Source organism: Pyrgilauda ruficollis, unplaced genomic scaffold (genome assembly GCF_017590135.1).
Source record: "Pyrgilauda ruficollis isolate IOZ18807 unplaced genomic scaffold, ASM1759013v1 scaffold234, whole genome shotgun sequence".
Lineage (NCBI taxonomy): Eukaryota > Metazoa > Chordata > Aves > Passeriformes > Passeridae > Pyrgilauda > Pyrgilauda ruficollis.
Window position 1 is genome coordinate 83,665 of NW_024522984.1, and position 15,650 is coordinate 99,314.

At 41.0% G+C, this 15,650-nt stretch overlaps 1 protein-coding gene across 2 annotated transcripts in view; it reads right to left on the reverse strand.

Moving 5' to 3' along the window:
- NAA15 (N-alpha-acetyltransferase 15, NatA auxiliary subunit) overlaps positions 1–15,563 on the reverse strand; it is a 37,935-nt gene extending 22,372 nt beyond the window's left edge. Inside the window, exons 1-2 of one of the 2 annotated variants that reach the window (XM_041469462.1) lie at positions 15,254–15,563; positions 584–668 (exon numbers count right to left, since the gene is read on the reverse strand). In XM_041469462.1, the coding sequence (XP_041325396.1) occupies positions 584–668; positions 15,254–15,307 (139 nt within the window). In that variant the 5' untranslated portion in view covers positions 15,308–15,563. The remainder of the gene's footprint in view (positions 1–583; positions 669–15,253) is intronic. The other variant, XM_041469461.1, reaches the window with a different exon arrangement.
- Positions 15,564–15,650: the final 87 nt, after the last annotated feature.

A 15,650-nucleotide genomic window follows, 5' to 3' on the forward strand; every position in this document is an offset into this window, starting at 1 on the left:
ACCTGTCTGTTCTACTTTTGGAGATTTTTTTTTAACTACTCAAGTACTTATTCACAACTCTGATATTTCTACACATCCACCCATACCAAAGTAATTGCAAAAAACCCACAAAGCATTTCTGAAAAGTGCAAAGAGACTTTGACTAAGCATTAAGAGCTGACTGAAAATACAGTGAAGGAATAAACACCTTTTTCTTCTTTTAAAATACGACTATTCCTTCAAAAAAGTAGCAGCCCATAGAGGTGACAGAATACTGAAGAATATTCAGCCTCTTCCTTTTGTTTTTCACTTTTATGTGAGTGAATATCAATTTCCCAGGACAAGTGATTTTATTAATGCATACTTGTATTAGGAAACTTGCACCATGAATCTTAGACCTGAATAAAGAATGGGAAGCTCTGACTACTGGTAAGATCAGTCTCTAAAATGACAAATCTTACCAACTCTAAGTGTTTAATACACATGTTTCTGGATGCTCTTACTGCTTTATGGGCAAAAAGTTAACAGTGAAGGGGTATAAAACATTAAAATAATTACTGTTAAGTACAGTGAAAAAGAGAGCACATGCCATTTGAAAACTTACCTCCATGTTCGGCAAACTTGGGATTGGAAAGGATCTGTTTACAGAACTTCAGCCCATTTCTATACTGCTTATGTTCATAACACCTCTATTGAAAAACAGAATAAGTTTAGTCAAAAAATTTAGAGTGAAAGTATTTATGCATGCCTGAAATAAAGCATCAGTACAGCTACAGATTTTAGAAAATGCACTAATATTTTAATGATTCCTGTTTATTAAGCTTCCTGCGTCTAAAAATTCTTTCCACTGACAAGAAAAAAAAAAAAAAAAGAAAAAAAAGATGATGTTAGCAACACCATGATTTTAAATGTAGAAGTGAAGACATATTATCATACAGCAGATTCTCAAGTAAGACACCACAGGAAGCTTAAGTGCCTGAAGAGATTCAACTCTCCGTTAACACAAAAGCTAACCTTATGTTGTTAAGCTGGTAAGCATTGAACCCACACTGGCCAATTATCCTGAACAGAAACCCATAAGACAACCTCCAACAATCATACAGACTGGAAGGACACACAAAGCATTGGAACTTGATTTAAACTACCTCTGAAAGCATCTTCTTAGGATGAGTTTGATTAAAACATTTATCTCCTACATCCAAACTTTCAAAACTAGTATATAGTAACATTATCTTACCATACTGGAAATTGAAACATTCCTCTACTGTATTCTTAGTTCAACTGTTTTGTCTGAGCCTCATTCATTATGCAAGGTGACCACAATGCACAACAGCACACAGCATGACCTTTGAAAACCAGTTTTAGTATTTATGTAAATATACTTCTTGTTCTCATATTTAAATATAAGCCAAAAGAAATAACATTATAAACACCAATTTGTACATTTTAGGTCACCTCTTACATTTAATTATTTTGTAATGAAATAAACACTTATGAGGCCAGGAGTACAGGAGCACACACTGACTGAGCACCAGCCCAAATCCTATTCATCCTGTTATTAACTACAAAGTCATTCATAACAGGACATCACTGACTCTGGTTGATCCATTCTGGTGGCAGGATGGCAGACAGGGGTGTAAAAACTGGGTACAGCTCAGAGTTTTCAAGTCCTTGTCAATAAGCTGTTGCTCAGGATTCCTTCTTTCCTCACACTGCTCCAAAGTAATTATCCAAGAGCACTCATAAGCACACATGGACACCATGTGTCCTCAAACCACTCTCAACAAAAATATTTAGGAAAGGCAGACCCAAGAGGTCTTCCCTTCAAGCAGAAGGTTCTAAAAACAAAACTTTAAAAAGTTACATGAATGTTAGGGGAAATGCTTAAAAAAGAAAATGGCTTATTTACAACTTCTGTGTTTTATGCTGCTCTTCATAATGAAAGATGCTATTTAGTGTCTGGTTTTCTCTTGGAAATACCAACAATAAATTTCAAAGGTGTGAAAAAAAAAGACAAAACACTAAGTGCATGTCATATTTTCTAGTATTAAAGTCATACAGATGAAATAATATGACTGAAGACAAAGATGCATCACAAACCACCTATCTTGCTCCCCCTACACTGTCACTACCCTTAGGACAAAGGAAATTGCTTGCATGGAAACAGAAGGAGAAGGAAGATGCCCAGAGACAGCAAACAAGATGTACTCAAAGAGGAACAGATCAACAAAAGAATTAGAATGGCTTTAACTTGAGCAGACCTTCAAAGGCTATCTACTTCCAACCACACCCAAGGGCAGAAACACCTTTCACTATACCATGTTGCCCAAAACCCCATCCAACCCTGACTTTGAACACTTCCAAAAGACAACTCCCTGTGTTCACCAAGGACAGGAAAAGTCAGCACTGCAAAAGAACATTTTAAGGGCTTGGTAAGAGGAAATCTGTACAGGCAACTTTTCCCCCCCGCCCCCCCCATTAAACTTGACTGGGTACTACTTACACGTTCCAGTCATTATCAGCTTTCAAGTACCTGGCTGAGTCACTATAATCAGCTAAGCAGTCAGAGCTGACAGACTTCTTTTTTTTTTTTTTTAATTAAAACCATAAGTCATAAATGTTACCAGTCAGGCCTCCTCCCTGAAAAGTAGGGCTGCCGCTTGCCCCCACCCAGGTAATTGTGAAAGCAGCAGAACCCGTCACAGAAGTGGTGCAGCCACAGGAACTGAAGAATTTATATATTGAATTTATATGCAGTGTAACTAAGGCACTGTCACAAGCAGATGGGGCACTTTGGGGTTTTGCAGTCTGGCTTTGAGTACAGCTTGCTCAGATGCTGGCTGTGAATGTGACATCACTAAATGGTTCCATTTAATGTACTCTTAACAACCAGGCTCTCACCTTGAAGTTTAAGCAAAGTCATATGGGCTATATACTAGAGACAGGAAATATTTGCACATAAAAGTTTCTAGGGTGGTACAGAGCTTATAATGCAACGTAGTTTGGAACAGAGCAAACTCACCAAAATTTGTAACAAATTCTTCCTTTAGGCTTCATGGAGGAAAGATTTACAAGTTTATATCCACTTACATCTCATAACCCAGAAAGGTTCTCATAACCAAGAAACTACTTGGATAGGGCCAACAAATTATCAGGAAACAATCATGACATACTTTTATCTCCAGAATACAGCTCTGCACATAGACATAGCTGCGTATATTCCTCAGTGAAGCATCAAAGGTCTCCTTTGACAGGTTATTTCTAGATCAAGACAAGTTGGAATGATTTCCTGTATACAATTGCACCAAGTTTTCTAGTTAATACTTCCAAGCTTATTTCATTCAGTTAATGCAAACACTTCAAATTGTGTTTTTTTATGTTTTTTTCCTTATTCCATATATGTGTTCTATGAACACACTGTATGTTTTGACAATGGAAGGAAGGGAACAAATGAAATTGAGGTCACATTTAGTTCTTCAGAAAAGAAGAGACTGTTTCCTCATAGTGGGCCCAACAGCATATTGAGATTCCCCTGCCTGAAGCTGTGCACATACTTAACTCATCCTCCAGAGAGACTATGGACTAACAAGCTTAAATTAAAGTGTGAATGAGACAGAAGGAAGCCAGGATAGAAGCATATGCAACCATGGCTGGTACAAACACCAGTGAACCTATAGTTTCAAGAAACAGACAATTCAAACAAAAATCTTTTAACAAAAAGGAGACCGAAAATATATACACAGCCTGGGAAAGAAGATCCTTAAGCAAGTAAGTAGTTTCTGAGTAAGAGAAGAAAAAAGAATGAGCAATTTAAATTAAAAAAAGAAAAAATCACAGAAGCAGGAATGGTGACATGTCAAGTATTCTTGGGACATAAAGATACAGGCTTTGTGGAAACAGGAATTTTATTCATCTGGGTAGCTTGTTTCCTCCCAGATGAATAGCTTGCAGCAGTCATTCCCAGAGCTGCAGCCCTTCCTTTAGGACAGATGTTCTGCAGAAGTAACATAGTTCTCTGATCCAGAGATGGCTAGAAGAGCTCAGTTGCCTGCACTAAGCTAAATTCCTGTACATATAAACTTCAAAGCCAGCTGGGAGAGCGTGCTTGTGATGCTTGACAGACAAGTGCTGCAGCTACAACTTTTGACATCGTGCAATGAGAAAACTTAAAAGCTAAACTTTAAAAGAGTAAGGTTAAGAAGGCTAATGCTTCAGAATAACAGAATCTGACTCTACATCAGTAGAATCTATTACACATTTCCTGCCCTTCAAAGTTTTTAGTTTAATAAGTTACCAGATCTTTTAAGATATCTAACAAGCTTTTCTATACATGCTGTGGCCAGAATGACAACCTATCGTAAACACACCAAATTCTTTTTATATCCCTTAACTAATTTTCTATCTTTATAGCAAGGAAATAACACCTGCTTTAATACAATTGTACCAAAAATTAGTAAGATGAGGCAGGCAAAGTATGACTCCTTGAAAATCATGCAAGACTATAGGAGGTGACAATTTGCACATACATTGCTTCCCCCATCACCAAGTATTTATTCAATGGATCAGAATGCACTGAAATTACTAGACAGACTAATATGGAAATTTTAAGGAACAGAGATGGCCCATATTCTCTAGAATTCAAAGTCTGAGGTGGAAGGAGGGCTTGTATTCTGATGTTCTCTAAATTGTATTAAGGCATCTGTGCAGACTCAGTCTCTGGCCAGCAGATGCCTTACACATGCACATGGCTCACCGTGTCAAATGTGAATAAATTCCTTCACATTTCTTCTCTGGTGGATGCCATGAAGGTGAAAAGACTCTCACTATTTACAGCTTACGTACATCTAGTCACAGCTCATGGCTACCTGGAGTTTGCTCCCCCCTTGCCCCAGCTTTCCATTTTTGAATCTTCTCCCATCTACTCTCTAAACTTTGCTGCCAAACCTACAGATAGTGAACACTGACATGGATTCTTGAACAAGGTAGCCGCAAGTTTGTTATACAAGGGCCATGCTAGTGATTACAGTAGCACCAAGAGCTGCTTACAGTAGCAGAAATTACTTTTATCCAAACTTAATTCAGCGCTGTTTTCTTTGTATACAGTATAAACAAATACATTGTCACAAGACCATTTTAGAGATCTTATATTTTTGAAATTTACACAACTAGGCTCTCTAATTGTTTGCTACTGTGCTAGGTAAACACTATCTGGATTTTAGTGGTGGAAACTTCTCCTATATCCAGCAGAGCCAATTCATAAAGGCTCTGACGACTGACATACTGGCTGGCCCAATTAGAGAGGTTAGCAACACCACTGTGATGCCATATTTAAGAAGGAAAAAAGGAACACTATTCCTCTTTCTTCTTCTCCTTGGAGTGGCAGTAGAGAGGGCTACTGGGTTTCTTCCTAGTTGGCTGCCAGGGTTATGCCACCAGGGCCCATTTCAGTGCCAAGAGCAAGCAGCCCCGTGGCCAAGAGCGCTCAGTGCAGCTGGGAGTGGCCGCACAGCTGAGATTAGCGCAGCTGTGGCGGTCACTGCTGTTTCAGCATGGCTCACAATGAACTTTATTTGCTTGGCTGCTTTTGGCCAGAAGGGCAGAAGTGGCAGCAGCAGCTCTTCCTTTTCAGCACCCGCATGAGGAGAAGTGGTCGGTGTGACTCACATGGTGCCATTGGGGACCATGTGATCAGCAGTGAAAGGCATGGTGAGCAGTTCCCTGATGCAGAGCCCGGATGAGATCAACCTTTCAGCACTGCAGAACTCTATAAACACCTTTCAATTGATACAACTCAAGAATAAACAAACCTACAAACACCAATTCTCTCCTGAGTTAGAGAAAAGGAAAAGGTGAAGACACGTGAAGAGAACAACATGGTGACACTAAGGTTGGTGCAAAAGAAGGAAGGGGAGGAGGAGGTGCTGTGGACATCGGAGCTGAAATTCCTCTGCAACCCATGATGAGGACTACAATAGAATAAATTGTTTCCCTGTAATTCATTAATTGCATGGGGGGATGCAGAATTCACTGGCAGCCTGTGCAAAAAAAGGTGCTTGCACTGGAGCATGTGGGTGCCAAAAAACTGTGATCTGGTGGGAGGTCTGAACAGAGAGAAAGAACCCTTGTTTCTAGAGATAGAGGACAAAGACCCTTGCTTTTATACTAGAACAACTCATCCTTAAAAGAGTGTACCCCATGAACCAAATGGCCCATGGAAAAACAGTTGGAAGACTGCTTTCTTGAGAGGGACTCAGGTTGCAGCAGGTTTGGGTGGGACTGCTACTTGTGAAAATTAGAACCACACTGGAAGAGTTCACAGAGAACTGTCTCTGGTGGGAAGGGCCTCATGGCATAGCAAAAGAGACTCCTGTCCCTAAGCAAACTGAAGAAAGACTGTTTAGAAGTGACAAACTGACTAAAAACCCCATGTTTTGTCTCCTTGCACTGTCAGTAGGAAGGAGAAAAGGGCTGGAGGAGGGAAAAGGTGTTCTAAAGGTTTTAGGTCTCATTATACTCTTTTAAGTCTGTTAATAGATTTTTTTTTTTTGTATTTATATATTTTTAAGTTTTATGACTGTTTTGGCCTTAAAATGCTTCTTCCCAATCCTTACCTCAACTCATGAATATCTTTTTAATTGTTCTTTCTCCCTCCTCTGCTCAACTATAGGAGTGAATCATTTTTTGCGAGAGCAGTGGTGTCTGGCCAGCATCAAACCCTCAACAGCTACCTATAAGCAGGCAGTGTATTTTACCTCCCAAGTAATTCTTCCCTCTCAAGACAGACATTTTAATGGTCAAATACACGTGTTTCCAACTAAAACTAAATTATATTAGTCAAGTGCAGCATTCTGACATGCAGGTATGTCCCTCAGGATCAAATATACAGCACACAGCAGAGTGGACTCTGCCATTTATACCTGAAATATTTTGCACATATTCACAGAAGTGCAAATCCTCTTTTATCACAAAGCAGTCTTCACATCCTGCAAGCATTCAGAAACTAAGGTAAATAATTTAATAGCCATCCAGACTTAAATGTGCTACTTATAAGACATTTTATAATAACTACACTGCAGACTGAAGTGTGTTGTATGCTCAGTAACATCAATAGTTAAGATCAGCTCAATCTCAGCATAACACCAGGTGTTACCATGAGCCTGATTAGAAGCTTCACAGTGAATCTACACTGCCACCAAGTACCACTCAACCTACATAAAGAATCACCTCAATCACAACATAAAGTAGAAAACTCCCTTTCAAGCAGGGACACTTGAGAATCAATACATAGGTACAACCTAACTGATTTAAGAGTGTTTTAAAACTGATTTGCAGCAGTAAAACAAAACAAAAACTCTCACAGGAGTCTACCCAGCCTGGATTTTGCAGCTGATTAAACAGGTGAGAAAGAGACCCCAAAGTGTTTCATGAGCAAGATGAAGACATTCACAAAAGACCAACATAAAGGAGAAACCACCTTTGTTGTTTCACCTGCAAGACTAGAGGCTTTTCCTCAAGAGTAATTATCAAAGACAAGAAGGTATCATCTACTCCCCAAGCTCACAAGTGGGAGCACGGGGGCATTACTGACTGCTTTCTTTTTATTCTTACTTGGATCAGCACAAGAAAGAGCAGTGCGAGAATCAAATGGATATAGCAGAACCAGGTGGGTGGGATGGGATCACATTACCAATCGTTATGCCCTTTGAAATTGAACAGAAACCAAAAATAGTGTGCAATTTCCATTAAAGAGACAGAATTTTAGAAAAAATAGTATGAAGAACTTTTAACTCTTCTCTCTTCCAAGACTCTGTGTTTTACCAGGTCACACTTTTTACTCCAACCTAACGCCCCACGTCTGCAACTGAACTGAAGTAAAATGAATGTAAACTACCTAATGCCCCAGTACTTAAAAACAATCAACCCAAACCAACCAAACAAAAAGCCCCACCAAAACCCCCACAGGAAATTACTTCTCACCCAGAAATAATGCTGTAAAAGTAAGAATCCTAATTTAGTCAGTGCTGTGACAGACCAGCTGAAGAATATGATTTTCTTCACCAAATAAGTGTCAAAATTGAGATTAAGCCCCAAAAGACATCAAAGCTGCACAGTGAACTTCTCTGTAGTTCACTGTACTCAGCCCCTCTCCTTCAGCAGGTGACACAGCCAGTGTCACTGTCAGAGGAAATATATTGCAGACTATTCCCCACCATGTACAAGTTACCAGGACAGCTGATCTACACATGGGCACAGGTGAACGTTTTACTTGCAAGTCCCCAGGAGGAAGTACAATGAAGAAGGGGCTGCTCAAACAAAACAACTCGCATATTTGGCACTGCTGTCCTCTTCCCTAGGGTTTTGAGGCTTGAGCCGATCCATGGTGGAGAAGGAGTTGGACTAGATGACCTTCAAAAGTCCCTTCCAACCAAAATTATTCTATGATTCTACAACAGACCCTTTCAACTACAGCAGTGTGCTCTTAGGGGATCTCCACAGTTTCTCCCAGTGACAGATTCATGGATGTACACTTGGGGCACGGCAACACTGGCAACTACGATGCTCTAAGATCTCTGGCAGCAGAAAGCATTGGAATCCCTGGCCTTTTGCATTACCTAAGGTGTGCACTTACACTGCAGGATATGCACATCTGCCACTCTGATTCTATCTATTTCTTCCAGCACAGTTCGGAGGCAGCACTTACCAGATAATAAATTCAGGTGCTGGGCAGCTCAAGGCTGTTTTCCAGCACAGTTCCTCTCTCCAGAGGTAGACAAGATCAGGTCAAGCCACTAAGGTGCACTAATTCAAGCTAAATGTAGTAAACAAGATGCTGAAAGCTGGAAGCATTAGGAGCTACTACTCACCAAGAATTAGTGGATTCTTTGAGCACTGACTATATCAAATAGCACAGCAGCTCCAGGCAAAAGATATTCCACACCAATTCAATTTCATTACAAACACAAGATGTATAAACCCAAGGACTGAAGAAACCACAAAAATCTTGCAGCTGTGTTAATGCTAAAAAGCTCTGAAGCAAACTGGCATAGTTTTCTGCTGTCAAATTGAAACAAACTATCCTCTTTCACTGTTCTGAAGTGTTAATTAATTGAATTGTTCAGTGTAACAAACAGCTTCAATAATTGCCTGGCTCAAGGGATTAATAAATCCTCCTCTTCGCAGCATGCTTACCTTTTGGAAGTCACTGATATCTTCCTAACTAGCAATGCTTGGTAACATACAACCAGAGGAATAGAAAAAGCTGAAATTCAAATTAGTTAGAAAGAATCTAAGATATATGTGTACCTTTTCATTTAATACTAAGGCAGAAAAAAATCTATGCTATGTCTATGCTTTTGAATTGGTCTCATTCTTTTATTTCAGAAAATTCAGCTGGAAACAGGGGCTGACAAATAGTTAACTACAGCTCTTCTAGGAGACTAGAAATCCTCACTTACTGAAGACAGACTTGCTGAAAAAAACGATTATTCAAAATCAGTTCTGTTGGCCTGTACTTGCTTACATTAATCTCTTCTTGGGGAGAATTACCATGAATTTGGCCCTGTCAACTAAAATACGCTGACTTCTGTTCATGACCCGGGAACCCCTGCATTCAGGCTTCACCCCGGAACTCATCAAGAAACTGACTGTGTCTCACAAGAGATCCAGTATGCACAGGATATGTTTAGTTTTTAATAATCATCTGAAACAACAAAGGGTATCAAATTCCAAGATCTGGCATAAAAATGTCTAAAGGAGCCCCGGTTGCTCTGGACTCAGACCTGAGGTGAAGTATCCATGTATCTCGCAAAATAATCCAAGATACATGGTGAGGCTACTGACATTTTCTACCTAAGTAATACACCTAGAGTACTTCTCACCCTTAGCACTGAGGTATGCAAGATGAGATCTGGGAGCACTGAGCAATGAGAAATAGTTAAATGGGTCTATTAAGATAAGAAAGGTTGTTCTTCAACATTACAAAGTTTGCTAACTTCATTCTGTGGTATCACATAAGTAAACAGAAATCCCTGTAACAAGTCTCAATGACCTCACATTTACGGGTGGCAATGAATAATTGTTAATTTTCCCTAAATCCCCTATCGGCAAAATCAGAAAATGTGTAATTCCTTACGCCCACTTCTGTTGCATTGACACAGTGCTGTTGCAGACAAGAGATTTAAACCTGAGACATCCAGATAAAGTCCAATCAACAAAATCTCATTAAGAAAACCTTTCAAAAACTGAAATAAACATAGCTTCATCTAATTCTAACCAAAATAAAGGGTAGCAGCATATAAATAATTAGCTCCCTTGCCCCAATTAAAACCACTTCAGTTTCAATTAAGAGTATCTATAGCCTTAACAATGTAAGACTGACTATAATCTTACAACTGAAGATGTTTTTGTTAATGAGTCTTACATTTTCACCAGTGAAACAGGTAAAATTATGCTGCTCCTCAGAAATTTACAGCAGTGAATCATGTTTCTACAATTTCTGACAGCTCCAGTGACAAAAAATGGCCTAATTTCATGAACAGGCTTTAGTAACATGTATTGCTCAAGCGAATCCTCAATGGCATCCTAAAGTCTCAAACAGTAATAAATTTCTTAAGCAGCTTTGAGAAACAGTTCTGAAAAATAAGATCAGTGATTCTGCTTAAAGCAGAAAATCTATCCTATACTTCCATTCCAATGTTTCTGCCAATATATCATTTCTCTTCCTACTACTACTGACCAAGCAGGGTATTCTTCTTGGCAAAGAAAAACGAAGTAATTGACATCTCAACAGACAAGCAATTGGAAAAGCCGTGTTAGCAATTCCGTATTTCAACTGAAAGACGGTATATGGTAAAATTCCAGTGGTGTGCATACTTGATTACTGTACAGCCATGCAAATACAACAATGATTGCAAACCAACTAATTTACTTGGTTACTGATAAAAGTGAAATTCTGGCAATCAAGTCTTTAATCTTGAATTAAGATGACTTAAGAAGAGATTTCCAAGTCTTGTCACCTCAGCAATGTTAAAGTTAGCACCTGAATTTCTATGACAGAACAATATTTCTATAGGACTCATGCTGATGAAATCAAAAGTGAAGGAGAAGTACTGGTCTGTCTAGTTTCAAAGTGCAGGGACAGGGAGCAGATTCTGGAATGAAGAAACAGGAAGATGGCCCAGCATGAGGGACTTGGCATATTTACAGCAGAGGCACGGAAGAGAGGTTGTTCAACAGGCTTTTTATCACCAGGAAGCTCCTACATCACTTAGTGGAGCACTTGTCAAAGCCAGCACGGAAAAGGAAGACCACCAGCTCAAAGACAATGCCCTCAAGGACTACAATGTTGAGGTAAAAATGACCAAATGAAGGGGAAATGTCCCCATCCCACAGCAGACACCCTGCTTACTGCAATGCCCCACTGGAGCACATGGGTTCTGGCCATGCCCAATCAAGCCTGCACAACACCTAAGGAAACTGATAGAGATGAAAGATTAATAGCTTCCATACGTCAAAATGGCCATGGCTAATCCCCAGTCCTGAACAGAGAAACTCTGATTTTCACACAATGCAACATACACCAGCTCAGACCAGTACAGCATCTCCTTCCTTAGTACATTACTTCTACAGCACAAAATAGAATTCTGAGACAGTGGAAATGTTTAAACAAGGATTGAACACACTCACACAGCTGCATTGCTTGTTTCCAACATAAAAATATGACGTTGCACTTCTGAAATACTTGGACCTTTTTCCTCTTTACTCATTAAAGGCTAAGCTCACTATGCATGAAAAATACCTGCACCACCTTAGTCTGTCAGAACTCAAAGAACTTCATCCTGATGTTTCAAGAGATTGAAAAAACTCTTCCACAAAATACATGGCACCCCTAACAGCTCTATATTTAATTTTTCTTCAAAACCTTTTCAATAAATATATTTAATTTCTACATCCAAAGAAAACTTGAGTATTATCTTTGGGATTTGTGCAATAAAACTGAACATCGTTGATGAACTGTACCTGACCAGATACAGATTAATAATTTGGCAAAATTCCAGGAAGGGTTAAGGCATCAGTTATATTTAATTAAAAATCAGTCAGTCTTACTTCGTACAACTGCTAGTTCTACAGTTGATACTAAGGGAGGTGGGAGGAGAAGGAAATGGAGTACACTTTTTCCATTACTTAACAGTGCATCCAGCCTTCTGTGTACCAAAATGCCAACTTAACTATTACTGTGCTCTGTTTACTATTCTACCCTTTCCCCTGCCTCCACCTGAATTCTTCTCCAGTAATTTCTGGACTGCCTAGAAATTATGTGTGTTCAAAAGAATCATAAAGACTCAATTACTTTTGCTCTAAATTCCTTAGAATCTCTGAGCAGTCGAACATCTACTTGTAGACCTAACAGCAAATAGTTAAAACTATAAAAACTATATTACCTAGACACTTTTTTTTTAAATGGAAGTGCAAGTATAAGGAGAACAGTGATTGCTAATCCTGTGGGTGTTTTTTTTTTCAAGCTAATCACGCAGATCTCTTTCCTGCTGTACTACAGGAACTCTGAATTGTAAAATGTCTTTCAAATGGAAAAATGTTTCTATTAGAAACTCTACATGCCTGTAAAGTCACTGGAAGAGGTTAGTCCAATTACAGCGTGTTGAAAACTCAAGCACAAAGTGTACACACTTTTGAACTCAGAATTTGTCAGGTAAGTGGAAATGCTAGCTTGTGAGCAAACCCATACACATGAGAAAGGTACTGACCATGCAAGATGCTTACTACTGAACAAACAAAACAATCAAACTCTAAAAGCTAATTACTGCCCTTTGCTATGCAAAGCTGGGCAGGTTGGTAACATTTGTGTTACAGGTATACATCTTAAAAAAAAAAAAAAAAAAAGCCGCAGGAATTGAAAACACACAACACACAAAAAACAGATTGAAAAAAACCCCAACTTTATGCTTCACTTGCAAAAACACAAGGCAGTTATCCACTTAGCTCCTGTGTTTATTATCTCCATGAAATCCAGAATGGGAATGGGTTTATACTTGTGTTAACAGCCTGTGTACCAGCAAATTACATATCTGTAAGGTATTGCATCCTTTCAGTAACTTGGGCCAGTTCCCAAATCATCTGTTGAAAAAACCTGATCCAGGCATGCTGAACAGGACACATGGCCTAGCTGGGCCAGGAGGCAGCATGGGTTTACCCAGGACCACCTCATTCCTGGCCGGGGGCTCAGAGCTGCACAGGCAGACCTCAACTCCTCCTACTGCTGTTCAGCTTCCCACAGAACACTATAAGAGGTGGCAGAGGATGATGTGCTACAGTCTCCAAAAAGATGTGTAGAATGAGGAGAGGCTGCAGGATGAGAGAGGTGTGGAGGGAAGAGTGAAGGCACAGAAGGGAAATAAGTTTTCTTATGGCCTGCACTTAGGATTTCCTAAAAGATGTCTCGCTAATTCAAGTCAAACACATAACCAAAACTTCACAAAGTAGGGTCATTATTTGTAACAGGGCATACAAGTAGTTCATTAGCAAAATTTTCAGTGTGATGAAAACCAGCTTTGAGCCTTTCCTATTCACCATGTGTTATAAAGATACCACATCACAAGGCAGTCTTAAATACCAGACTACACATCTGTCTCACAGGCTCATCCCTGTGAGACACAGGAAAAGATCACAATGACACAACAGCTTTTAGCCTATCCAAATACCTCACACTCCACAATTTTTATTAAAGATCTTCAGTTTAAAAAAAAGTGTACAGTAATCTGCTTCCACTAGGGCATACCTTTTCTAGTCTGAATCAAGTTATGAGTGCAAGTGTGCTGAGCCAGCACTTTCTCCAAAGACACTCTTTTTCCTTATTTGTTCCTGCCCTCCATACAAAAACTCAGACACATCTAAGCAAAGTGAAAAATAAAAAAAAAAAAAAAAAAAAAAAAAAAAAAAAAAAGGAAAGAAATAAAAAAACCAACCAAACCCGCTCAGATTTAAACACTGACAAGCTCCTTGATTCAGTGTGCCCTGTAATCACACAAACCATCCTCAATGCAAAGGAGGATAGATCACTGAGCAGCAAGGCTACATCTTTCCCAGCCCCTAATACTGAAAAACTACATACTCAGTACAAAGTTACACCAACTCAAAAGCATGACTGAATCTTTCAAAGCAGAAATCAGATTTATAGTTCATCATATTTACTTTTTAACCATAACTGAAACAGTATGTCTCATGGTCACATGCCTCTGCATAGGGCTTTCTAGTTCTACATGCTCCATTTTTGTAAAATATTTTGGAAACAGAAGTGACAGAAGACTGTACACATTCCTCCCACTTAAGAAGTTTACAGACCCTTAAGAGTGCTGTTGCTCCAACAGGACAACAGTACTCATCTTACTTCTGATCTTTGGAATGACTCAAAATAGTAGTGTCTCTTTCAAAGACAAGATGAGATTTTTAGACAAAACCGACTTCTTCTGAGAGTAAACAGCTTAACCTAGATAGAGAACCTTCTAAATAAATCTACTGAAGTTGCTCACTAACAAACTAAGACACTTCCAACTCTACCCAAGTCCTTAGAAACACAACATTCCTGCAACACCGCATGAAAGTTGAAACAAGTTCCTTAAGATCTAGCTGAATTGGGCCAACTTTGTTGGTATTTGGACTGTAGACCACCTTAAACTCATTCTGAAAACCAGGTTTCTTGCCTAACATTGAATGTTCTCTCATCCATATGCCAGCTGCCACCCAGCAAAATCGATTGATAAATTTCCACACGAGCTGGCTGCAAATTAAACTTCGGGAAGACTTCAAAACCATCATCCTTGTCCACTTCCTCCTTCGAAAGCCATCTTCTCAGCCGCCAACAAACACGGCTATTGCCTACAACAAAACAGTGAGTTATAAAAGAAAAAAAAAAAAAAAGCGAACCCAGGGTGGGTGATTCGGCAGGACACAGGCTGCAACGGCGAGCGATGAATGAAGCGGCCGCGGGGTATTTCCCGGAGCCCGGGGTGCCTGACCGCAGCCAGCGACGGGACCTGGTGGGCGAGCGGGCAGACGCGGCGGACCCCAGCGCTGCCCCAGTCGGGCGGGACAGGGTGCGGGCGACGGGCGGCGCTGGGGCTGGCCTGTCCCAGCCGTAAGGAGCCGCGGCCGGGGCGGTGGCGCCGGGACTCCGCTCCCCGCCGGCTCGGGGTACGAGCTGGGGCCTCCTCAACCCACTCCCCGCAGCCGAGCCCGGGCCTCCCGCTCCGCCACTCACCAGGATGCGCTTGAAGAGCGCGTTTTCCTTGGGCGGCAGGCTCACAGACGGCATCCTCCCCGCCGCCGGCTCCAGCGCCGCCGAGGGGTTCCGAGGAGGAGACTGAGTAGGCGGGCGGGCGGGCTACGTCCCGTGTCCACCGCTCGGCCGCCGCCGCCGTAAGCCTGCCCCTGGAATTTAGCCGCTCCCGCCGCCTGCCGCCCGCGGACCCGGCCGCTCCCGGTCCTTCCCGACCCCTCCGGCCGCCGCGCGCGCCGGGCTCCCCACGCCAGCCCCGGGCGCGCTCACGTGGTCCCGAGCGGCCGCCGAGCCGCCGCCAAAATGGCAGCGCGGCGCTTCCCCAGCCGGGTCACGGCGTCCCCGCGCATGCGCCACGGCCTCGCGCCGGCCCCGCCCC